This window comes from Equus quagga, chromosome 1 (genome assembly GCF_021613505.1).
Source record: "Equus quagga isolate Etosha38 chromosome 1, UCLA_HA_Equagga_1.0, whole genome shotgun sequence".
In the NCBI taxonomy this organism is placed as follows: Eukaryota; Metazoa; Chordata; class Mammalia; order Perissodactyla; family Equidae; genus Equus; species Equus quagga.
Window position 1 is genome coordinate 50,913,186 of NC_060267.1, and position 26,687 is coordinate 50,939,872.

General features: G+C 43.5%; 1 protein-coding gene across 7 annotated transcripts; it reads right to left on the reverse strand.

The window, feature by feature from the left end:
• Positions 1-7,138: 7,138 nt before the first annotated feature.
• PEX5 (peroxisomal biogenesis factor 5) lies at positions 7,139-24,319 on the reverse strand. 7 transcript variants are annotated; one of them, XM_046672463.1, is made up of 16 exons: positions 24,186-24,319; positions 23,414-23,576; positions 23,043-23,078; positions 22,667-22,799; positions 22,322-22,453; positions 16,747-16,852; positions 16,152-16,242; positions 15,641-15,751; positions 15,297-15,389; positions 14,809-14,904; positions 10,656-10,799; positions 10,379-10,449; positions 9,758-9,970; positions 9,266-9,431; positions 8,780-8,937; positions 7,139-8,601 (listed from the first exon to the last, which is right to left on the reverse strand). In XM_046672463.1, exons 2-16 carry the CDS (start codon positions 23,558-23,560, stop codon positions 8,400-8,402), a joined length of 1,899 nt encoding a protein of 632 aa, XP_046528419.1. In that variant the 5' UTR covers positions 23,561-23,576; positions 24,186-24,319; the 3' UTR covers positions 7,139-8,399. The 7 variants fall into 7 exon arrangements, with proteins under 7 accessions (XP_046528419.1, XP_046528396.1, XP_046528404.1 ...); XM_046672440.1 differs by having other exon boundaries at positions 14,809-14,928; XM_046672448.1 differs by lacking the exon at positions 24,186-24,319 and adding an exon at positions 24,039-24,179 and having other exon boundaries at positions 14,809-14,928.
• Positions 24,320-26,687: the final 2,368 nt, after the last annotated feature.

The window sequence follows — 26,687 nt, forward strand, 5'->3', positions numbered from 1 at the left end:
TTTTAAATATAAAAGTCAAAGCATTAAAACTTACAGAATAACATGTATGATATTCCTATGATCCTGAGGTAGGCAAGGACTTTTTTGTCTTCACACAAAAAAGCAATACTCATTTTTTTTTAAAAGAGTGAGAAATTCAACTACATTAAAATTAAGACTTCTGTTAATGAAAAAATATCAGAAAGTGAAAAGACAAGCCACAAATTGGGAGAAGTTATTTGTAACACGTATTGATTAGTCTTCTAAATATATAAAGATCTTCTAAAAAGTCAGTAATAAAAAGACAACCCAATGGAAAAATGTGCAATAGACATAAATTAGGCAACCCACAGAAGGGGATATATGAATGGCCAATAAATGTGGAAGAATGCTCAATCTCTTTATTAATCAGAGAAAGGCAAACTAAAATCACAATGAAATACCATTTTAAAGTCAGTAGAATGTAAAAATTAATAAGTCTAACAATAGCAAATTAGAGAACAAGGTGGAATCCAACAAGACTAAGTATGGAAGTGATCAATGTATCAATGGAATCCAACAATATTGGGTATGGGATTGATCGCGTATAGATCAATGGAAATTCTTATACACTGATGGTGGGAGAGGAAATCGGCACACTTACTTTTGAAACAATTCAGCATTACCTTATGAATTCAAAATTCTAAATTCTACTCCTTGGTATATACCCAAACAATTGGTATAAACCCTACACCCAATAATTCTCCTCCTTGGTATATACCCAAAAATCTCTTGCACATGTGCACTAGGGGACAGCAACAAGAATATTTATAGCAACGATTTGTTCATCACAGCTGAAAGTAGAAACAACCTAAATGTTAATCAACAAAAGAATGAACAAATAATTTGTGGTATATTTTTGAACTGCAGCTGTACAATGAAATATGAATGAATCTTTGAAATATAATGTTAAATGAACAAAAGCAAATCCCAGAAAACTACAACAGAATGATACCATTTTTAGAAAACTCAAAAAGAAACACGCTATTGTTTAGGGAAGCATACATGTGTGATAAAAGTATTTTGTAAAAAGCAGGATAGTGGTTACCTCTCAGGAAAAGGCAGGGAGATAAAATAGAGGGGAAGCACGAGTTTCAGTGTTATTGATAACATTCTTCTTGTGAAGTTGTGAAGTTAATTTCATGATTGTGCTTCATAAATTACATGTTAATTGTATTCTTTGTATCAAATAATAAATATTTTTACATAATAAATATTTTCCAACAATGAATAAAAATGGTTGCTCCACTACAATTTAGTAACTGATAGGATGTGGAAGTGAGGCAGAGTTGGGAACTAAAGTTTTCAGTCTGGGAAATTGAAAGGGGATGATGGCTTTAGTAATAACAACTAATTGCATTAGTCAGGAAAAGCTAAATGTTGAAAGAAACATCACATTAGACCCACTATGAGAAGGACTTCCATCATCCCCTTTCAATTGGGAAACTATGGGGATGCTTAGAAGACCATAGTGTTCCTAAGAGTGAGAGGCAAGGAGCTGTGAAAGTATTGTAAATGGCTGACGTCAGCCACTACAGTGGAAAATCATGATCCCTTGCCCAGGTTCAAGAGCTGAGTCAGTTACTGATGGAAAGGGAGGCTAAGTCCCTTTGAAAAGGAACCCTGCAATGGTACCACAAGTATATTCAATAAATGTTTTCCAAATCCTCTTTAAAGGGACCTATGGCTGCCGGGAGCCATCAGCCTACAAGTTAAGCCTCTGCCTTGTGACACGGTCTGGGAGAGAGATGAGGGGATGCACGGCGACCCTCAAGGGATTCTACCAGGCTGCCCCTTCAACGAGTCTCCCTGGTACTTCTGACTTTTCTGCTTCTGCTCACTCTGTTCTACACCTGGGGTTATTTCAGGGGAAGTCAGCCCGGCCCTGGGAATGAGAATGTGATACAATGCGATATTCTAGGGAAAGTTCTGGGGAAAAACATCTTCTAGGGAAAGAACATTCTGACCTGTCCTTTGGTCGGGTAAAGCGACGGGAGTGGAGAGGAAACAAAGAAATCTGTAGCCCCCACAGATCTCTCTGGGAGGACGGTGGTTGCCACGGCCCATTGAATCAGGAGGCCGCTGGAGGTAGCCTCCTTGAAGTAAAGAATTACAGAAGCTTGACTCCCCCTGGGCCTACACACAATCAATTGCTCTTAGGACTATTGTCTACCTTGCAATCAATTACTCTTAGGACTATTGTCTACCTTGCAAAAACCCGCTTACGCGAGCCAAAAATATGTACTGGGACTGTTTCATGAAATCATCCTTGCATACCCTGAGCCCTATATAAATCATACATACACAAAATAAAGTTAGACTTGGACACCAAACTCCTTGTCTCACTGCCTCCTCCCTCGCTGACGCCGTCCATCCCTCAGGAGACCCTGTTCATGCTGGGGCTGGACCCCGGCATATGGCCAGATACCAGAGGAACCATGTACTAGGGAAAAGAGAATACTCAGATTTTCAAGGGACCTAAAGTGCCGTTATGACCTTGCTTAATATACTGGAGAGTGAATGGAAGCAGGGAAGAGGATTTAAAGGAGAGAGTGTTAATCAATGCAAGGCCACTGAGTACAGCCATACAGATTGTGCACTGCACAACCCTGGGGAGCATCATTCACATGGACTACATTAATGGCACTCCCCCTAGAATTGTGCAGTGCACCATTTGCACAACCAGATGTGGCAGACCTGCCTCAGGATCAAATCCCACAGTTAAGTCAAGTAACATCAAAAATAAATTGTCCATTGGCTTGGCAACATGTGGAAGTCCTTGGTGACCTCAGCAAAGTGGTTTCAGTGGTGTGGAGAGGACAGGAAACAGTACAGTGGGAGAAGTGAATGGAATGAACTTGAACAGAGGCAGCAAGCATGGCCCACTCCCTGAAGAGGCTTGGCTGTGAGGAAGGAGGGAGACAGTGGCAAGAGTGGGGGTGGCGGGGTTCATGGCTGAGAAAGGGTTATTTCATTTGGTTGACTGGTCAGGGGATCAGTTAGATTTTTGTTTGGTTTAAAATGGGAAATAGTTGAGTATGTTTATTTAATGAAGGGAAAGAGCCAGTAGGGAGGGAGAAATTAAAGATAAAGGCTAGATAAGCAATGTCCTGAGAAGACAGAAAGTTGAGAACCAGAATAAGGGATTATCCTTGAAGAGGAAGAAGGTAATTGCTCCCCTGAGACACAGGGAAGGAGGAAGGACCCAGCAGATGCAAGTGGAGATAAATGTATTGGGGGCAAGTGAGAAGGTTTATACCATTCTTTCCTGATGACTTTGATTCTCAGTAAGCTCAGAGGCATGATCATCTGAAGACAGGGAGTTGGCAAGTAGAGAGACCTGTCAAGTAGGGCCTCTAAATACAAAGAGGAACTTAAAAGCTCCTGGACAGAAAGAAAACCTAAAACCTGGTTTAAGGTTTTAAAGAAAGTATCTAAAGAACAGATAACGACCATTAGAAAGGGAGATGGTAGTCAGAAACATAGAGGACACCTCACCAAAGAAGATATACAGATGGCAAATAAGCACAGGAAAAGGTGCTACACATGTCATCCAGGAAATGTAAATTAAAATGAGATACCACTACACACCTATTAGAATAGCCAAAATCCAAGACACTGACAACACCAAATGCTGCCGAGGACGTGGAGCAAAAGGAACTCATTCACCACTGGTGGGAATGCAAAATGGTACGGCCACTGTGGAAGAGTTTGGAAGTTCCTTACAAAACGAAATCTACTCTTACCACACCATCCAGCAACAGTATTCCTTGGTATTTACCCAAAGGAGTTGAAAATTTTTGTCTACACAAAACCCTGCACAAGAATGTTTATAGCAGTTTCATTCATAATTGCCAAAACTTGGAAGAAACCAACGTGTCCTTCAGTAGGTGAATGGATACATAAACTGTGGTTCACCCAGACAATCGACTACTATTCAGTCTAAAAAGAAACGAGGCAGCAGGCCATGAAAAGACATGGAGGAACCTTAATGCATATTACTAAGTGAAAGAAGCCAATCTGAAAAGGCTACGTACTGTTTGATTCCAACTATGTGACATTCTGGAAAAGGCAAAACTATGGAGACAATTAAAAGATCAGCAGTTGCGCAGGGGAGTAGGGTGATAAATAGACAGAACACAGAGTATTTTTAGGGCAGCGAAACTACTCTGCATATTATAATGATGGATATAGTCGCCATACATTTGTCTAAACCTATAGAATGTCTAAGACCAAGAGCAAACCCTAAAGTAAACTGCGAACTTTGAGTGATTGATGTGTCAGTGCAGGTTCATCCACGGTTAAAAAGGTACCATTCTGGTGGGTGATGTTGATAAGGGAGGAGGCTACGCATGTGTCGGGGCATGGAATATATGGGAAACGTCCCCCTCAATTTTGTTGTAAACCTAAAACTGCTCTAAAATTCTTAAATTTAATTTAAAAATTAAAAATAATTTTTAAAATAAAAAAAAGAAAGAAAATACAGAAGAGCCTCAAGGAGGCAATGCCATGCAAGCACTGGCTACAGAAGTGGGTGCCCTGGCATGCTTGTCTGGTTGGCTTGACAGTGTTGTGGAGATGGCCCACCAGCAAGCAGAGAACGGGGTCATTAAGATGTCCTAGCGAACTAATTTCCCTCACTCACCAAGCAGCCTTTAATCATTTCACCTCCTATCAGTTTACCTATAGAGGGAGAAGCCTCTGGTCATATTGAAGCGAGCACTCAGACCATCTGCCAGCTACATTTCTTCCTGGAAATGGAAAAACTTGAATTAAAAGTTAAATTGTTTCTCTAAAGTTGCAGACGTGCAACTCAGATTTTTTTTTTTTACAAGGTCTCTCTTTACATATTTGTATCATACAGGAACAAACAGTGGCTTCAGTGGGTCCTGTATGCCTGGTAATCTGTACATTTTGCAGCCTTACACCCTCTTCATTTACGTTCCCTCTTTAGGCAAATATATCCAGTCCTGTGGCCTTAAATACTGTCTGTATGAATAAGAGTCTCAAATTTATATATCTAGCCCTGACTTCTCCCCTGAGACTTACAAATCCAATTTATCTACTTGATATCTATACTTGAGGAGATCTCTACCTACAATCTAATGTGTTCACTATAGAACTTTGTATTTTTCTTCCCAAACCTGCTCCCTCCCCTTTCCCCTTACTCAGTTGATTCCTGCAGTTGCTGAGACCAGAAGTCATCCTTCATTTCTTTCCCTCCACTCTCTACATCCAATCTGGCAGCAAGTTCTACTGGTTGTACCTACAAAATATATACTGAATTTGTCCAACTTCTTCCATCTCCATGCTACCCTCCATCCTCTCCACTCCATCTCCACCCTAGACTAAGCCACGAGCATCTCACCTGGCTTACTGCAGGGGCTTCCTAACTGGTCCACCTGCTTCAGCTCCGACCCATCCCAGCCCCCCATACCCCTATGACCCATTCTTTACTCTGCAGCCGGAGTGATCTTTTAAAATCAAATCACATCACACCACTTTTCTGCTTAAAACTCCCCAGTGATTTCCTGTGGAACTTAGAATAAAATTCAAACTCTGCACCATAATCAGAAAAGATCCTCCTAGCCATGGCTCCTGACTACTTCTCCACGCCCTCTCCTGCTATTCCGCCTCTCCTTCACGCCAGAGCTCTTTCAACCTCAGATCAGAGCCTTCGCATTTGCCCCTGGGACCTGAACTGCGCTTCCCACTACAACTCCCTGACGGGCTCCTCCCAGTCACTCAGATCACCTCTTAAGGTCTTTCCTGACCACCTATCTAACGTTGCCCTGACAAACCCTCCCCTTTACTCTCTAGTGCAGCATACAATTTTGATTTCTTCATAGCACATATAACTCAAATTTTCCCCTTTACTTGTTTATTCTGTCTCTCCTTCAGACCTAGCGTATAAGCCATCAGAGCAGGGACATTTGCCTCGTGAACTGTATGCCTGGTGCCCAAGCAGCACCTGGCATGACAGGCTTAGTAAATATTGGTTGGATTTTACTCGGGTTCAAAAGAGGTATCCGGCACTGACCACGCAAAAAAAGCATCTTCTTGGACACTTTCATGCCACCAAAAGCAGGCAAAGTAGATAAGCCTGGAGACCTTGCTTAAGAAGTTATCCCAACTCCCAAGCATTTTACTCAGACTTTTTCCTTCTTGTATCTACACGCTGTAGAAACGGCGGCCTCAGCCTGCCCAGCCCACTCTCCGGCCTGTGCCTTTGCACTGCCCCCCCTTCAGAGCCCAGGACACCACCTACCCCATGATCACCCAGGTGGTAGCCACCACTGCCTCCTGTCCCCCTCCCCCATGGTGTTTTATTTTTTCTATGAAAGTATTACACATGCACCAAAAATATTTGGAAATTACAGAGAAGTATGATAAAGCAGGGGAAAAATCACTCAATCTTCACACTTTTAGCATATTGGGGTCTATTATTCTTTTCAATGCATTTTTGCTTGATAACCTATAAATAGTTTGCTAACCTTTTTTTTCTCATTATGCTGCTAGCATTTATTGTCACTAGAAACTTCCAGAAATAAACAGCTACATAATATTTCACTGTCTGGATAATTTACTGAACCAGTTCTCTTTTAGATTTGTTTTTATTCTAATGTGGCCATAGACATTTATCTCCAAATATAAATATTTATTTACATTTTTTAATTTTTCCCCAGAATAGATACCCAGCTTGCTATGGCTCTTGATACAGTTCCTGATAAAACCAGGTAGAGCCAGATGAAAACTTTAGAAGCCTTAAGCATTGGAAAAACTATCAAATCCTCCCATGTCATTAATAATAAAAACAGTAGTAAACAATTATATAGCACCCTACATTGTCCTTTATAGTAGTAACACAAGTGTAATAAATGCATGATTGTTAAATATCTGTCTTTCCTGCTAAACTATAAGCTCCATGAACGTACAAACCTGTTTGCCTTATTCACAGTATCTAGCATATATTAGGTGCTCAAGAATTACCGGACAGATGATGGCGAGTCAACACACCAATGAGAATTTGAAAGAGAGAGAAGAAGAAAACAGTTGAATACCCACCCTCCAAACACCCAGCCCCCACCACCCCAATTTCACACCTGGCAGAAAACTCATATCCACATCAGTTCCGTTTATTCTTCATACAAATATTTTACAGTTTTATTCTTAAATCATTTACACATATTCATACAAAGAAAAATAAATTTCAGGATGGAAGCTTGGGATCATGGTAATTTAAAAAAAAATCTCTCTGATCATTAGCTACTGAAGGCAAGGCAAGCGGCTTTGCAGTCGTCTCTGGGAGTCTGTATCTCCCACACAGGGGAAAGTGGAGAAGCAGCCAAACTGCTCTCCCTTCTTCCCTCAATCTTCACCTTATGGAGGTAATATGGGGGAAGGGGATTTTTCAACATTCTCCCCTAAAAACATTTCAGGAAGTACAGCAAAGGCTTATGGTAACACTGAACCCCCTCTTTGCTAGGAATTTGGCAAGATTGCAATTTCTGAACCAGCTTTCTAGAAGAGCTAGCTCAGTTCCTATTTGCAAGTCTTTCTAAGAGGAGGAGGGTTTGCTGAACTCACACATCCCTTGGCCCACTTTCTCTGTCCTCCTACCAAAGGCCCCAAAACAGAGCCCTTGATCTGATCCCATCTGGTTCCTTCTAGGCTCATTCCACAAATGAGCCTTCCTCCTACCCCACACCCAGAAACTCTGTAGCAACTGACCCCAGCAGCTCCTGAGGACCCCTACAAGAGAGATGCTAGCCTTACTGCATGCAGCATCATACGTAAGGAATCTGAGCTACAGCCAGGAGAGGTCCAAGAATGACAGAACTCTGAGCGTCCCTATCAAAACTCAGCTCTACTGAGCCAAATCAACACTTAAATCAAAGAGGCCAACTTCTAAGACATCTCTTGTAGGTCGTCACCACAGAGGTGCAAGGAAGAACCACCTCCTGCATACAACTGCTCAACAAAGCTGTACTATTATCAATTCCCAGTATCAGTGTAGTAAAGGACAGACATTACAAATGTGGTAGACCCTATCAGAAACAGCAGCTGATAACAAGTTGCTCCCTATCTTCAGGTCCTACCCAAAAAGCAGCACCAAGAAAGGGCATGATGAACAGAGAGATCTGTGGCTGGATGTACAGCCCTTGAATTACCAAGGGACTCAGACAACACAGCTCATTTTCCTACAATTATGTAAGAACTAGAACACAGATTACCCACCCCTACATTGAGGCAGCTCCTGAGAGGCCACACTGCTTGTGGTCATCAGCCCACCCCCTTGGTAGGCCCAACTGGGGAGAGGGAGTCACATCCAGAGCAGGGACCCCTCCAGGTGGACACTCACAGGGCAGTCCATCCCACTGTCACTGGGGCAGGCCAAACATAGCTAGGAGGGTGGACAGATCCCGGGCATCAGCTGCCCCATAGGCATCGCTCTGGCCTAACATAGACAATGACAATCGCAGGGTGCTCCAGATGTTCTCTGACATGGCACCCCCTTCACCCTGAGGGCCCCGGCTTTTCCTCTGCATGTTCAGGGCCTCCAAAAAGTGTTCCACAGCCTCCCTGTAGGGAAGAGGAATGAGACTTGGTAAATAGAACATCAATGGAAGGAGAGAGGTCAGCTGGCATGGGGAGGAAGCAAGCTGGGGCTAGTTAGTCAATAACAGGATCACAGAATGAGGAGCTTGGGCCAAAGGCAGGGAGAAAGTGCATTCATTTATTACTCAATAGATCCTCTCACCGGTGAGCCCCAAGGTTGATACAGCTGATGCCCAGGTTATAGCGGGAGCGTATATAGCCAGGCTGTAGCTCAAGGGCCCGGCGGTATGCAGCTACGGCTTCTTCACTCTGGTTTCCATTGGCCAAGGTGGCCCCTAGCTTATTCCACAGCAAATAGTCCTGGTATAGGGATGGAGAAGGGTTAGGAACAGGACCCAGATTCAGATCAAATTCTGCCCATTCCTCCCCCTGGTTCACCACTCTGCTTAGCTAATATATGTTACTATCCCATTCCTTTTGTGGCCACAATGTAACCACTCTCACGCCCTGCAGACTCCCTTGAGTCCAGATCACCCTGTACTCCCACCCTTCTTTCCCCAGTTCTCCCAAGGCAATCAGTACATGGAACATAGGAATGAAACATTCCATGACTTCAACGGTCCTAACAAATGATTCTCCAGCAAGGTACAGAGTCATGTCCCATTTCCATTCTTCCCCTGAAGCTCACATCGGGACGAACGCTGAGAGCAGCCGTGAAACAGTCCACTGCCTTGTCATACTCCCCACTCAGGTTGAAAAGGACTCCCAAGCCACACTGCACATCAGGGTCAATGGATGTAGGATCCAGGCGCACAGCTGCCAGGAAGAGCTCCTTCACTTCAAGAAACAGGGAGCTGTATGAGGAGCGGAAAAGGCAAAAAGGAGATGGATAGGTATGTCTATATTCCTACCCCTCCAAAAGAATTCCTTAATTCGTAATCATATCCTCAAGATTCATCAATCTATCAGCCACCCTTCCTACTCCCAAATTCCAACTTAGAAGCCTGTTTTTCTGCTTCAGCCCAGCACTGGACTGCAGAATGCAGACCTCCTTCAAGTTGAACCTGGGTCTCTCATCCCACTCTTAGACCCCTGAATCTCAATCTATCTGCACTTCCAAAATCAAGGTCCTCCTCCTACTCAGGTTACATTCGTCATCCCAGGAACCCCTCATACTCACTCAGACAACAGAGATCCCAGGACGCGCTTGCTGTGGCCCAGCGCTACCCCTCCAGCCCCTTCTTCACCAGGCACCACCAGATGGGCATAGGCTGGTGTGTAGCGCAGCCAGTCTCGCAGAGTTTCACAGGCCTGCCGCTGCAGGGATTCGTTGGTGAAGCTTACAGCCAGCGCCATCAGTGCCGTCCGGTTATCTGGCTTTAGCTCCAGACACCTGTTTGGACAGAGACAGGCAGAGCCAGTATTGCAGTGACACTGGCACCCATCAGGCACCTTGGAATCCAAGCTTCAGAATCCAGAGTCATCATGGCCTCTCCTGCCAAATCCCTCAGATTAAGATATAGAGGAATCCTCTACATGTGAGTTACTAATAGTTACAGATCTCAGAAGGGGAAAGTTTTAGCAGCCAGGGAACCAGCCAGGGTCCCATAAATAAAATCAAAAGCTGATGAACGAGTGGAAGCAGTTACCTCCAATTCACTCTAAACCTTAGAGTTTCACCGTAAGAAAACATTGGTTAGTGGCCATAAGGAAAACGAGGATCTGAGTCTGGGCTCCTATCACACTAAAGTCTATTTAGAGAGCCCTGGAACCACCTCATGCCACCTTTCAGGGTACTCACTTCCGCAGCGCGCTGATGGCTAACAGTTCTTGTTCATTCTCTGCCTGGGTGGTACCCAGATACTGCCAAGCCTAGAGAGAAGATGACAGATTCCATCACCTCTGTATGCACCTTTCCATCCTCCCTTCCTCTGGCTTCCCCTACTCACCAGCAAGCTCTCACCCTCCCACCCCAGGCCATCACAAAGGCCCTAATCCATCTGTACTACTCTTTAGGACTTCCCTCAAAACTGGAGGAAGCAGTCTCCAATTTGGAGTCAGAATAATGAGTCACTCACTTCCATGTGCTTAGGATCTTGCTGCACAGCTGCCTCAAAGAGCAGCACAGCATTCGGCAGGTCCCCCTCCTGCAGTCGCCGCAGCCCTTCCTCGAAAGGCTGGGGGTGGTCACGCAGGGGGTTCTCCTCCTCAAACTGGTACCCCTACAAGGAAGAGAAGCCAAGTGAGAAACTGTCTAAGAGGGAGGAGTCACAGTCAGAGCAGCAGGAATGAGAGATGACAACCGAGAGAGGTGAAGAAGCTGAAGGCCTCCAAAACAGTATTTGAATTAAATGCTGGCAAATTTTCCATATCATAAAGGAGATCGTCTATGACTACAGTAAAATCATTCAGGATTGTGCTCACGCTCCTATCTCCTGTTCACAACAACTGGAAAGCTGGGCAAGTGTACAAGCTCTGATCCATGCTGGGAATAATCTAATTTCAGGAAGTCTTTATAGGCCTGTATTTCCACATCCTTGACTTCTCACCACTGGACAGAACACATTTCTTAACAGGATCTGCTTACAGTAATGAGAGAGGTTCCCCTTAGCTGTTCAAAGGGCATTTCTTGTTATCCTGCAATAGTGTGACAATGCATAAAGGAAAAGCAATTTGGAGTCAGAGGCCCTGCCAATCAAATGCAACTGTTAATCTAGCTCATGAAGTTGCTATGCACGTTCAGGCACTCTGAAAATTTTAATTTATTCCCCAATTTCATTCTTAAAAGTTATTAACATTAATCTGTCTCTGACTGTATGAAAGCTACATCCCAAAATCCTGATGGCAGAAAACACTTCGGAAAGATACTGTTCTCTTCTAGCTGAGGATTTCTCATTTGAGGGAAGAGTTACGGTGCTAAGTGCGAAGCTTTGTCTACTGGTACTTCATGTCAGGCAGAGAGGTAATCTAGTAAAATGGGTGTCACTAGTAACCCATATGACTCGGGACAAGCAAATAAAATGTTCCTTTTGGGGGAGTAAATGGTTACCATCACAAAACAATATACCAGAATGAAAAGAAGATGCAAAATACCAGGCAGGGCTCTTCTAAATATAGTTAAGGACAAATTAGAATGAAACTGTACATAATAAAGACATGAGTGAGGCCCTTTTTCAATATTACTGTGTAACTGCTGAAGAACCAGAAACACTAAATCTTACCAGTAAAGTTCTAAACCGTTATAAGTCATCAGACTGAAATTATTTCTGACAATATAAAAATTAAATAATTACAGTGGAGGCTTAAGCAGCAAGACACAGTATAAGAAATGGATTTAGGGTAAATGTTTAAAGAGTATACTCATGTTGAGAATAGGTAATGTTCCTAGCACATTTTTGTATAATATGAAAACTCCGAAGGTAAAAAATGACCCTAGACGGGGCTGGCCTGGTGGCGTAGTGGTTAAGTTCACGTGCTCCACTTTGACAGGCCAGAGATCACAGGTTTGGATCTGAGGCTCGGACCTAGCACCATTCATCAAGCCATGAGTGGTCTGGGGCATGCATCCCACATAAAATGGGGCAGCATCCCACATAAAATAGAGGAAGATTGGCACAGATGTTAGCTCAGGGCCAATCTTCCTCACAATAAAAAAGGAAAAAAAAAAAGACTCTAGAACAGGGATCAGCAAGCCTTTTCTGTAAAGGGCCAAATAATAAATACATTTTATCACAACTACTCAACTCCACCATTGTAGTGAGAAAGCAGTCACAGACATATGTAAACACATAAGCATAGCTGTGTTCCAATAAAACTTTATTTATGGACACTGAAATCTGAATTTTATATAATTTTCACATCACAAAATATTACTTTTCATTTTTTTAACCATTTAAAAATGTTAAAACCATTCTCGGCTCACAGGCCTATAAAAATAGGTGGCACGCCAGATTTACCCACAGGCCACAGCTTGCTGACCCCCTACCCTAGACAACTAGAGTTCAACAAAATACATCCTTCTGCATTCAACCTCAACTATGTCCATCACCAATCCATGTTTTAAGTCACCCTGTAGGAAACAGAGATCACTGTCACCTATCACACATTTTCCTAACGAAAGTAATTCCTGCTTCTCAGAGCTCTTGAGAGCATCAAAGGAGAATATTCACCAAAGCCCTACCAAAAAGCTTGAAATGCTATGTTTAAAGAAGTATTATCCTCGGCAGACAATGTAACAAATCAATGCCATCATGTTGCAACCATGGGGTTCTCTGAGTACATGCCTGTCCATGATATCTATAAGCCTTCAGGTTTCATCAATTGCTGATCAGAGAGGGACTTTTCAAAATTAGAATATTTGCAAAGTTGAGGGAAAAAAGAGTACTCTGGAGGAACCTTCCACAACCCACTGAACACAAGATGAGCTTGGGATCGCTGTTGCATCCTAAACAGTCTACTCCAAGCCAGTCATCAGGTCTGATCCACTGTCTGGTCTATTCCAAAATCTCACAGGATCAAACTGCAAAAACAGGAGCACTACTTAGAGACACCACTAAGCACAGAAGCTTCTCCTGTATGCTAACAGTATGCAATATCTGCTGGAGCTATAGGTGCTAAGTTGTCTTGAAACTTTAGACACCATCAACAAAAAATAGTACATTCAGAGACCCATGAATTTATCTGAAAACCAGCATCAGATCCACATCCAAAAAAAAAGGTACTATTGACATATAATTCAGTAATAGTTAGCATAAAGCCAAATAAAATCCTAACTGTTCATGATTAGTGAGTAATAAAGTACAGCATATTTTGGTGGAACATTAACGCAAACGTTTCCAATACTAATTTTGCAATAATCCAAGGTATCAATGATAATCAAATAGGGTTCAGGAATCTAAAAACATAATTATATTTTTAAGTTTTGAATTAAAAAATTTATTCCACCTGGCATGTCATTAATATGGAAGCACAAAGAGGAAATGCTAATACAAAATTAGCTAAGAGGAAATGCTAATACAAAATTAGCACTATGTCTATATTTATCAAAAGCATGGAAATTTTTATCTAAAACTTATAACTTGCCATAAAATCAATGGGGCTTCTGCAACTTACCAAATTGTTGATACAAGTTAATAAAAGTATTATCTCCAGGTATTTCCTTCAGTTCTTGCTCATCAGAATTCTATGAAAGAAACCCCTATCATGGCAAAACATAGAACTTACCAAGAAGTAAGCTCTCTTTTCTATTACGTAACAGGACAGCTCTCAGGAAACTGGGCTAGAATAAGATTCATAATTTTCCTAGTACTAGGTTTTTCATTAGCTTTCAAAATGTAACCTTTTCTAAGTTACCTTGAACTTTATTCTTCCCTATCTTTGCACATCTCTCTTCCATCAAGACCCACCTCTAGCATCTGCTTTACATCTCAGGGCCTGGCTCTAGCCCCAGAATCCTTCCCCGACCAGAACGAAGCTGAGAAAGACTTCATTACTCACCTCCCCAGTTCCTCTTTTGCATTTTTCAAAACCAAGAAATTCTCTCCCTTCTCCCTCATGCCTCAACTCAGCAGCTCAATTATTAACCACATCCCCAAATACCCTACAACCCACTTGTAGCTTTTTTTTTTCAGAGTGAGACCTCTGAAATAACATACAGCTCTAAGTCAACAGTATATGCTATACGTAAAATTCGATCATCTTTCACCAATGACTGCTGGGAAATTTTCCTCACATTTAAGTTACTTAATATAATTCTTTGAAAACACCCTAAATTGGGGCAAGTAGTGAGTATCTACAGGAGGAGATTAGAATTTAAAATAAACCTATGAGTTAAAAAAGTAAATAGATATTAAGATATGGAGGCACAGAGACAGTCTACTAACTACCACTCTCTACCAAAGGAGTTATCAATCTTCCCAGAATATTCTCCACCAACCTCCAAAGCAGAACTCCTTCATCTGTGCTCTTAATACATGATGTGCAAATCTCTATCATAGGTATTATGTCACTGCATTATTATTTGACAAAGGTGGTCTATTATTTAATAATAACCTTTATATGCCAAGAATAAAGCATACACTCAATTACTGCAGGAGAGCAGGGGCAAGGCAATGATGCAGACCTTTTATGGAAAGGGGCTCAAAAACTAATTACCTGAAAGCAGGTACCCTTCAAATTCGGGTTTAATGGAGAGACAATGGAAATCCTACAGTCTGAAAAACTAGTTCTTACCTTATCATAGGAAGCAGACATGAGATCATCATAGTCAGAAAGCCAGGGGTGAGCCTCAGCATCCCGTTTTGCCATCTCCTCCAACTCTGCCTGCAACTTGTCCCAGAAATCAACATCAGACTGTAAGAAAGGGAGGCAGACAGAAAGAGGAGATCCATCATGACCATCCCACCTCACTCTTAGCTCCATCTTAGGATGTATTCCCTAAGGCAGCAGTTCTTAAATTTCAATGTGTTTAAGATCATCTGAAGAGCTTTCTTAAAATGCAGATTCCTAGATCCTACCCCCAGGTTCAGATTCAGTAGTCCATCTGAGGTGATGCCTAGGAATTTGTATTTTTGAACGGCACCCACTCCAAGCAATCCTAACACAGCTGATCCAGGAACAGTGTGAAATACAGCGTTCATCATCTTTGATGTTAATACACCCACTCTCTCCAACCACGTGTTTTTTCTTGGGGCATCTGCTCCTGCACTGCCTGTTCTCACCTCTATAGCTGACTTGGCTCGTTCAAACTCCATATCAAGGGCAGATGTGTTTACTGGTCTTGTGAACTGGTCAACCCAAGCATCTGATGTACCCTGTGACAAAGAAGGATGGTCATACCACCACCAATGACTTTCTACCAACTAAATACCCATTAAACACCACCAACCTGGACACTTCTGAGAATAATATTCTCAGAATCTCTTTCCCACCCACTCAGGACTTGGATGCTACCAAAACAAGCTGGCAATAAATCTCTTCCCCATCTGGGAACACTGAACACTGAACCCACGGCTTGGGGCACCAGCCACCTCTGAAGTGGGACTGGGAAGTGACAATGTCCTACCTGCTGCTGTATAAACTCTGCTGCCCACTGTTCTGCCTGAGCTCGGCCCGACCCTGCACCGGACTCCAGGGACACCTGGCCCTCGCCAATCTGCCGCACGAATTTCAGGAACTGGGGCACAGAGACACACATAGGCCACTTGGGAGAGGATTTCCAGGTGTGCACTCTCAGCCATGCCCAAGAGGAGCCTGCACTTGCCCCTCCCCCTGACCTTCTCTACCTGCAGACGAGATATGCTAACGACCCTAAAAAACGGAGAGAGCAAAAAGAAAAGGGTTTCTGGCTCTAAGCTTTGAGAAGCCACAGAAAAGACAAAGGGTTAGTAGGCAAGGAAATGAGGGAATGCATAGTGGAAGGAAGAGGCAGGATCCTAAGTCTCTGTTCTCCAGAAAGGAAGGAACAGACCTAGGATCTCACCTCCTTATCTTTAAACTAAACTAGGTAAGACAAGCAAAACTCTCGACTTGTAAGACCAGCTCTACTGGCAAAGCAGCAGTGGGATGTGGCTCACCTCAGAGTTAGCCAATTTGGGGTCATCCACCTTGGCCACAAAGTCACTGGCTGTATGCTGCAGATCCTCCTCTGGATGATATTCATCATTCCTGGAACAGGTCAGGACAAGTTAATTTTACACATTAGTCTTCCACCACCTTCCCCATGCTATTCCCCACTCCTAGCCCATGGCAATTACAGTTCTTAGTGGGGAAAAGAGAAGGCAATCCTATTCCACTCTCTTGCTGAGGACCTACAAATTCCAATTTACATTAAAGAAGGACATTTTGGTAGAAGCGGCCAAGGGCTAGCTACATCCTTTTCTCTCTCCCTTTCCCAAACATATCTTTGCACAGAAAAGGAGTAGACAGTAGCAGGCTCCAAATTAAAAAGGAAACAGGGTGCATAAGGTAAAGTTACAAACTTGACGTTAGGATAGTTAGGGTTTTTGATTCGATTATATCCATAGGGGTAATAATACAAGTGGAAACCTTAAGGTAGAAAATGAGGGGCTGCAAGTTGGTTTGAGAAGGTGAATGGAGGAGGTTGGGGGAGGCTGGGAAAACTGTCCAATACTCTTTCCACAGGGTCCCAAAAGAAGTAGCTGGACTCACCAGCGATCACTGGCAGCTGTTCCCTCAGGCTCTCCCAGCCACAGCTTCTCCTCTGACTGTTCCAGATATTCCTCAGCCCAGCGGGCAGGGGACACAGACAAAGGGTCTGCAAGGAGCAAAGAGTTGGGGAAATCACACAGGCTCAGTGACAGATCAGGGAAAGAGAGAGAACTATACATACTCAGCTGGTCCTCTGAAACAAGCAAAGCAGGTGAAATCCTACTGAATCCCTCAGAGACTCCTGGTCAAATAAATACTGCTAAATTTTCAATATCCAACCCACTCCCAAGGGGCCTGACGCAGAAGTTTACTGAGCTGGGAACAGGAGGCCAAATAAGGGGGCTCAGGAAAGGAGTAAGGACCAAACCCTTCTGCTTAAACAGACCTCAATGAAAAATAGCAGGCACTAGGGCCTCCGCCTTCCTCGAAGGTACTGCAGGGAACGGATAAGGAGCTAAGGGAGAATGGAAGAGCTCCTGTTCCTTCACCAAACCTCTGATCTATTCTCCACCTACAGAGTTCACACCCTCCCAATGAAACGAGCCTCATATTTCACCTTAATATACCTACCAAGAGAATCTGAGAAGCAGAATGCTGGGCTATAATTAAAAATACATGGGTCCACTCTTCCCACTGGATGTTTGTTTTTTTCATTTTTTAATTGAGATGTAACATACAAACATGAAAGTACATAAAATGTGCCAAACTTGAGTATACTGCTTCATTCATTCCTACATATGAATACAGTCAAATCACCACCACCCAGACCAAGATATAGAGCATTTACAGTTCCCCTGCAGACTCCCTCAGGCCTCCATCCCCCAGGATAAACACTATCCTGACTTCTGTCACTTTTGATTTGTTGTAAGGGCTAGGTTTTTAAGCCTAATTCTAGAAACTGTCTTAGAAGCTCCAGTGACAAAGGGCACCACTGCAACATCAAAATAAACATATCAAGGCCCCAGACTGAATAAAGGTGCTTAACTGTTTCGTAACCTCCTGGACTCTGCCCTTTACTACTCTGGGGCCAGAAAAAAAAACAATGAGACAGAGTACTCAAAGGGCCCTGAAGAACGAGTCAACACAGAGAAGGCATGAGCCTGCCGTGTTCTTTCCTTCTGCTCTACATACATATCTTTACAAACCAGATACTGAAACGGTCATCCTGTCTGTGTCCCCAATTTGAAGGTTTGTTACTGCTTTTAACACTGAGGAGGCAGATTTATCCCCTCAGTATTAACGTATAAGAGAACTTTCTATTCCATTTAACTGAGACTTTGCCTGAATAATTTCACCAAAGGAATCTCAACATCTGAGAAAGTAATGCCAAAAGCTGAAAAAATGAAGGATCAAGACTTTCAGAATATACCTAATTATAAATAATAAGTAATATATTACCAATACAATAAACGACATGGTAGACAACTTTTTTGATCATGGACTCTGTCTCTCAATTTGAAGGACTCTCAACACTCACATCCAGATTTCCCTCACTACTTCTTACAGGCAACATTTCTCTTTCCTTTGCCCCAACTAGACTGTTGACTCTAAAATGGAGACCTAATAAGGAGATGATTAGTACTTAAACAGATTTTATAAAGCCTCTTAGTCCCTTTGTCCTATTCTGTTGAAAAATATCCAGTCCCTCCTCCTTACTCTCAACTAGAGTGTTTTGCAAAAGTATATTCGGGCCACAAGTGCTCCCCAAATTACAGAGAAGACCGTTTCTGTGAAAAGGTCCTCTCAATAACAAAAAGCCATAGGAAAAATATGAAGCATCTGTACTTTAAAACAGACATGAAATAGATTAGAAAAAAGTCCCAGAGGTGAGAAAAGGCATCCTCAAATAGCTATAATTTGGTATTTGGCAATATTCGCCACAAGACTCAGAATTTTCTAGCATTGGGAACCTGCTCCAACAAAGCAGTCAAAATAAAATAATCAAAAGATCACCATTTGGCCTTAACGATATTTTTTGAGAAATTCTTACAGAAAATCAGACCTATTTGGATACCTCTGAGATTGAAGCAACTCAGGCCTACACAAAGGCAGGAACTATCCTAGTCACATAGATTGGTAGAGTTAGAACCAACTTAGATACCAAATATTCAATTCAGAATGTTCATCTCATATAGTTTCTCAATGTGTGCTCATTCCATCTTGGCACATCTACCCTAAGCTCAAAAGTCAAAAACTCAGAACTTCCTACCCTTATCCACAAAAGTTTGCATTTGTGCTAAATACTACAGGGGTAAAGAATGTAGGTTCTAGAGTGAGCCTAACTGCATTCATATCCCAATTTCACCATTTATTCACTGTATATCTTCAGACAAGTTATTTAACTCTGAGTTTCCATCTCCTCATCTGTAAAATAGAGATAATTGCTACCTAATAGGGATTCTTGTGAAGACCAAATAAGATACTGCATTTGTAAAGCACAGAGTAACAAATATTAGCTATTATTATCATTACTCTCTGCTCATGCCAAATCCACACCAAAAGTAGAAAACACCACAATGAGATTGGTATTCCATTTATTCCATAGCCTCGTCCTCTACCATGCAGAGGAATGCCAATCATCATCTGCTACAGCTGCCCACTGCCTTTCCTATCAAAGTGCATGTTTATCTCTCACGATCATCGTATGAACTTCGCGTACCATGCTGGCTGAGCCTGTCTAAATTCAAAACTCCTTAAAGATGGGTTTCATCCCTAGAGCTGAGCAGTCGCAAAATGGAGAATGATTTGGCCCAGAAGACTGGGAGGTGAAGGGGAGCAGATTCCATCAAGAAATATGGCAGGCTAAAACACGAGCTTCATGTGGTGATGGAATAATTCTGTATCTTGATTGCGGTGGTGGTTACACAAATCTACACATATGATAAAACTGTATAAAACTATAAACACACACAAATAAGGGCGTGTAAAACCAATGAAAGCTAATAAGTTCTGGACTGTCCCAATGGCAATTTCCTGATTTTGATTTTGAACATAACTAACAGTTATGCAAAACTTTACCACTGGGGAAAATGGAATGAAAGATACACAGAACCTTTCCGTATATATTTTGCAACTTCCAGTGAAACTATAATTATTTCCAAGTAAAACATTAAAACAAGAAAGCAACTGAGCTTCAAGGTTGCTTTTAAACCTGATTCTAGAATCCTAACAATGGGTATTTAAATATAATAAGGATTTAAAGAATATAACCTCCTCTCATCTCGAAGAATGCTTATCCATAAAGCAATCAGTAACCTATATCATCAATATAATAATATCAGCCACAAATGCTCTGAGGATAACAAAAAATGAATTACTAGGAGATCAATTTCTTTTAGTTCTTTCTCCCAGATCTCAATTCATTCGTTCAATAAATATTTAAGGTCCACTACATACAAAGCAATATACTACTGCAATAGGACACTTTTATGAAGGCAGACCCCAAACAGCTCAACTTCCCTTTCCAGCCTCCCATGTCCCTCCCTCTGTAAGCAGGCACAGTTCCAAAAGAATACACAAAACAGAGAGAAACATCTCCCAAAGTGGATCTAACAGGTAAGACAGGTCCAACATGTTTTTCTACAGATGTTTTTTGTTTAAAGGTTAAGGAAGATCATACAGGCGGCAAGTAATTCAGGTATCTGTAACACAAATCTCATGTAAACACTCATAACAGCAATGATTTTTTTCTGAGTTATCAAAAATGAGGGGGCGGCCCCATGGTGTAGTGGTTAAGTTCAGTGCACTCTGCTTTGGCAGCCCAGGCCCACAGGTTAAGATCCCAGGTGCAGACCTATACCACTTGTCAGCCATGCTGTGGTAATGACTTACATATAAAGCAGAGGAAGACTGGCACAGATGTTAGCTCAGGGCTAATCTTCCTCAAGAACAAAAAGAGGAAGATTGGCAATGGATGTTAGTTCAGGGCTAATCTTCCTCAGAGAAAAAAAAAATGAATGATGTCCACATACTACAACACAAGTCTCTCTGTGATAAAAGATAGCACTTAAGTCTAAGGTTTGTATGAAAAACTGAGTTTCAGTCTGGTGAGCTTTGCTACTGCTCAGATTTTCACTTGAGGCAATTCCATAGAGAAGATTCTAAATGATGGTGTAATAATTCTAAGCAGAAAGCCTAGAGTCAGACAGATGTGAGTTTGGAATATCATCTGTTACTGAATGATTCTGGACAACGTATTTAACCCTTCCACATTTAAGTTTTCTTATCTATAAAATGGGGGAAAAACACCTACCTTGTAAGTGTTACTGTGAAGATCAAATGTGTTGAAGAAAATAAAGTACAAGCATTATTAACGAAACCAAGAGCACCTCCTGTTCTATTTGAAACTCCAGCTTAGGTGGGAAAGGGAGTCATGATAAAAGACATCAATAGCTTTTATTAAAGGTTTGTTTTAGTCGTTACATTTGGGGGTTTTCCTCTTGTGCGTGGAGGAAGCCCTATCTTTAGGAGAATAAAAGTGATGGAAGGAGGAAAAAAAATGATAGGGAGAGAAACCAATTAGATCCCATTAATCATCTCAGGAAAATTTAGGATCTATGATGATGTGAGCACCCTGAGAGTCTAGAATCTTTGTAACTTTCTCCGTTTGTATCTCTTGTTGTTATTATTTCTTAAATTGGAAAAAGGCTAACAGTGCTTCTCTTTGAGAGCAATCAGGAAGAGGAAAGCTGAAGAGAATGCCCTTCCCCCAGGCCCCTTATCAGAAGGCTTACAGGGGAAGAATCAATCCCAAGGGATGCTGTGAGCATGGATGCTCTGAGGGAAAATTAGGCTGGGACTTTAAAGAGTTTAAGTTGCAGGCCTGGCAGCACGGCATAACGGTTAAGGTCACAGGGTCTGGGGTCATTCAAACCCCAACTCCACCACTTACAAAGCCACGTCACCTTGGGCAAATTACTTAACCTCTAAGCCTCGGTTTTCTTATCTAAACACTAGGAATAAAACAGTAACTACCTCAAGGATTCTCACAGGGATTAAACAGATAAAGCATTTAAGGCACTTAACACAAAGCCTAGAATATGTAAGCAAACATTAGCTATTATTATTAATTTTTATTATTATCATCAAGGTATGGTCTTTGCCCTCCAAGACCTTATACTTCTGGCTCTTGAAATCCACAATTCCACTTCCCAAGGCCCCAACTCTGTTCAAGATGATAATACCAGAATCCCACGGGCTGTGCTAAATTACTTCTCTCTTCCTGGCAAAACTGCCATCTATCCAATCTGTGGATCCTCTCCATCAGACTACGGTAAAAAGTTCCAGATAACAAAGAAGTAGACCTAACTCGTGTTCTGTCTTCTCTCTCTCTCTTACACATATATATATATCTCCAAAATCTCTTATCCAGTTCAAACCCAGCCCTCTGTTTACTGTTTCATTCCCTATTATCACCTAAGGGAAGTCAGGTTCAGTGCCCTCTAGAAGGGAATCAAGGGTCCAGAAAAGCCATAGCTGCTGAAATCACTCTATATGCCAAGAGGAATTAGCTAACGGTGTAGAACTTTGATTGCCCCATGGAAACCATTTTAGATTTTCCCAAGACAAACCTCACCTGTAACTTCAGAGATGAATTCTTGGGACCAGTCAGTCTCATTATAATCCTGAGTTACATCCACAGCATCTCCAGCTGCAAGAAACTCCTGGGCCCAGTTCTCAGACAAGGCCAAGTCTGCGACAGCAGGGGCTTAAGAGAGAGAAAGAGAGAGAACTAAGAAAAAGAAATATGTATCATTCTATCATGCCTAAGGAACCCTGAGTGCACAGGAAAACACTCCGTTCCTTTTGTCTCTTTCAGCATCTCAGTCCCCCAACGTCAACAGCATCCAAATATGGAACCCGCTTGGCCCTATCTGCAGAGAAAATGGTGATCTCCCCTCCCACCAGACTCTGGACCCACCTCTCTGGGGTGCCTGGCGGAAGTTTGACTGTTCAATCTCCTGCATCTCTGCCAGGAGGTCATCCATTTTGAAGGTCTGAGGGGCACGGGATACAAGTGGTACATTGTGGTCCTGGAGGAATTCAGCCACCAACTGTGAGAAAAGAGATGGTGAAATGAACCCAGCAAGAGACAGTGCCCATTGGGTGTCAAATATAAGGAAAAGGAAACACAAAAACTACAGATGTGGAAATATAGAATACATTTTAAAAAACAAGCAGGAGGCAAATGTCGTTTGGTCAGAAAAGTCGAAAGACTGAAATACAGGTAAGTCAAGTTTAAAATAAAAACACAATGGGCAAAAGAAAAAGGCTATAGAAGAGACTGGTATATTTACCTCATCTTCAGAGGCTACTCCTAATGGCTTAGAGACCTAAGACAGAGAAGAAAGGGAGGCAATATGGCAGAGTGGTGAAAGTCACAGACACATAACTCAGTTAAACACAGGTTAAAATTCCAGCTCTACCATTTATATGACCTTGAGCAAGCTGCAAAATTTCTCTGAGCCTCGGTTTCTTCATCTATAAATGTTGCCTTCATCTATATAAAGACATACAGTACTTAGTATAGTGTTTAGCAAACACTCATTAAGTGGTAACTACCATATACTACCATTTGCAACACAACAGAGAAGGCAGTTAGCCCCAAGCGTCCCTGCACCCTCCATCCCAGGCTGCCACTTGGACTTTCCACCTCAAGAACACTCACCGCCTCAGAGGCTGGGGTTCCCGGGGGCCAAGGGCCAGGCCTCAACCCCTCCTGCCGAAGGGCCTTGTCCTGGGTAAAGTGGCCGGCCAGCTTCATGAGCGGGTTGGCACCCCCGCATTCGGCCTCCACCAGCTCCCGCATTGCCATGGTGACCGCCAGCTCTCTGATGGGCAGAGGAGGTTTGGAACTGAGGTCCCAGAGTCAGACCCTTCCCCAGCCCACAGCTCAGCCCGGATCTGGGGGACGCGGGCAGACATCCGTCCCAGATTGTTAGCCACTCGCTACCCTCCACCCCCTGTGCCTTCTGCGTGGCCCCCACCTCGCCAGGAGTCCGAGAAGGGGCTAGTGCCTCCCTGATGCCCTCCTCAAAGGCCGCCGCTTTCGGCCTAGGCCTCTCCAGCGGCCTCTGCGACTGCGGTCCCAGGCGGGGGGACAGGCCTGTAGCCGCCCCCCACAGAGGGGCCTGGACCCCTGGGTACTACGAGGGACAACTCCGCGAGCGGGCTGTGCTGGGGCACTGGCGGGGCAAGAAAGAGCGGGGACACCCCCCGACCGTGAGCCCAGGCCCCCACCCCCGAGCCGCCAGGCGAGCACCGCTGGGGGCCATTCCCTCCCCTCCTGTCACCTGAGCCCCTCCTCCGCTCGGCCGAGCCCAGCCCAGCCCTCCTGCGCTGTGGACCACCCCAGCTCCCCCGCCCCGGCCGCAGCTCCAGCCCCGCCCCGGGGCCCACGAGGGCACCGCAAAGGGCGCCCCCTCGGGCCCGGAGCTCACCGCCTTGCTCCGCACGACGCGCCGGGGCACCCGGGGCGGGCAGGAGGGAGAGGGAAGAGGAGAGGGCTGGGGGCCAGGGGCGGAGCTCAGGCTTAAAGGGGCCGTGACTACCGCGCTGCGGTCGCCGACCAAGGGAGCTGTTTGAAGGGGCGGGGCTTTAAGGCTGCGACGCAGCGTGACGGGAGGAGCCGTGGGTTCTTAAAGGGGAAGAGCGCCTTAAAGGGGAAGTCTTGGAGCGTCGCCTCAGAACGCTCAAAAACATCGCCGATACTAAAGCTGCTTTGAGGAAAAAGCTCGAAGAAGAATGGAGGTACCAGGGGCGTCCTGAGCTTTGAGGGAGACCCGAGGGCTCAGGATCCTGGATTCTGCTCATTCTGGCGCTTCCCTGGGAGCGCATTGTGACCCAAAGCGATTCCTCGCCCTTTCTGAGCCTCAGTTTCAGAGACAGGTCCTAGCACAGGAGTTGCGGGGCTCAAATCCGTAGCCTTCCCCAGCCTCTACGTCTGCCTCTTTCCAGACTGCCCCTAGGGGGACAGCGGCACGGTCTGCGTGAAGACAGAGGCCTGCCCCGAATCCCTCTGCCATCTCTGCGTAATGGGGAAAATAGCACTGGATGATGACAAATTCCAGAGACTAAAATAGAGTCCAATGCATCCTGAGACCTCAAGCTGGTAACCTACAGGGAAGATGCGCAGTGAGTCACTCCTCTTCTCTCCTTCCTCCCTCACCAATGGTCAAGGTCACCGTGGTGGCCTTATTCCCGCTGTTCCAGACTGGAAAAGCACAGACATGATGCCAGAAGTGACTTTTAATCACGGAATAAGCGTGAGGCCCCACCATCTGCCTCAGAATTGGCTATGGTGTCAAACCTCAAGGTCACTGGGAAATAAATACTGATATCTCACCCAGCTCCAAGACGAAGGGGAGTCCTGATGTCATGAAGAAGGGCAAGAGGTGCTCAGGGCTGCTGGTAGATGAGCAGGGATGGGTTAGTGCTAAAAGGGGAAAAGTACCATTCCAGCCCTCTGTGCAGGAGACGAGGCAGGTAGACAGCAGGTGGCGCCCTGGGCCAGGCTTGTTTCTTGGCAGGCCTGCAGATTTCAAAGGTGAAGGTCCCAGGGGACGAGAGGGGCATGGCTGTGTAAACTCATCCCTGGGAAGGCAGAGAGGCTGCTCTGACAGCTCAGGGCAACAGACTAGCCAGACAGACCTAAAGAGTGTGCAGAATTTCTCCTTTTCCTTACATTTTGACCATCTTTCAGAGACCCTGACCCCACTCCCCATTTTCCCCTGGAGTGTACAAGAATCTCAGCCCTTGCTGAGATGTTCACTGTTGGCAGGCTGCCATTGTAAAGCAGATACCTACTACCTAGTAAACTAAACCATGCCAAGGAGGAGGAGATGCTTTCTGAAAACTGAATCCTTTAAAAAGTGGATCGTTAGAGAGAGCAATGTTTAACTGAAAGCCCATGATATGGTAGAATGTCAGAAAATCAAAGCAAGCAGAGAGGACTCCCAGTACCACTCAAACCACATCATACGCATAACCTGCTCTGCCAGGAGTTTAGAACCTGATTACCAATAATCCAGTATGTGCCCAGCTCATGGGAGAATGGTAATAATGATACCAGCTGATGTTTATTGAATGCTTTACTAAAATCCAAGCATTGCAATAAACATTTTATGTGCATTAGCACTTTTAATCTTCATAACATCGCTATGAAGTAGGTATTACTAACCTCACTTTACGGATAAGACTTACCCAAAGTCACTCAGCTAGGAAGTCAAAATTCAATCCAGACGTAACTCCAAATACCCAGTCTTCCAGAAGCCTTGCTTGAAGCCCCCTGGGGGAGCTTTGGTCTCCAAGGCAATGGAATTCTTCACAGAGCCTGGCCCACAAGTCCAAGAGGGACTCCGGGGCTCAGAAAGGACTTGGTACTTGGATATTTAATATTTAGTTTACTGAAGTTCTAGTTTTAAAATCTTGCATGTTGTTAATCCATGTTTAAGTTTAAATTCTTATTCTATTCATAAAAGTAATAATTTTTATAAAGTGAAAATAATCATTTTTACTTATTCTTTAATTAGTATTTGATTTTATTTATTCCTTAATGTTTGATTAATTCAAGTTTAACAGGTTAAATTCCTCCAATTTTTAAACACATACTGGATTTACTGTGTGCCAGGCATTGTTCTAAGCATTTTTCAAATATTGTCTAATTCTCACAATAACTTAGTAGTAATAACTATTATTATCCCCATTTTACAGATGAGGAAACTGAGGCACAGAGAGGTTAAGTGACTTGCCCAAGCTTATACTAATAAGCAGCAAAGTACATCAAACTTTGTCTGTAAAGGGCCGAATGGTAAATATTTTTGTCTTTATAGGCATACCGTCTCTATCACAACTACTCAACTCTGCTGTTACAGCAGGAACGCAGCCTTAGATAAATGAGCATGCCTATGTTCCAATAAAACTTCATGGACACTGAAATTTGA

What these genes read in the sequence shown, in the direction of transcription:
- PEX5 (XM_046672440.1), bottom strand. Translation starts at nt 23,560, where the DNA reads ATGGCAATGCGGGAGCTGGTGGAGGCCGAATGCGGGGGTGCCAACCCG. An exon ending in ACAGCTGCCAGTGATCGCTG is followed by an intron (nt 16,243 to 16,746) that starts GTGAGTCCAGCT and finishes GACCTGTTCCAG; the next exon opens with GAATGATGAATATCATCCAG. An exon ending in ATCAACCTTGGGGCTCACCG is followed by an intron (nt 8,602 to 8,779) that starts GTGAGAGGATCT and finishes TCTTCCCTACAG; the next exon opens with GGAGGCTGTGGAACACTTTT.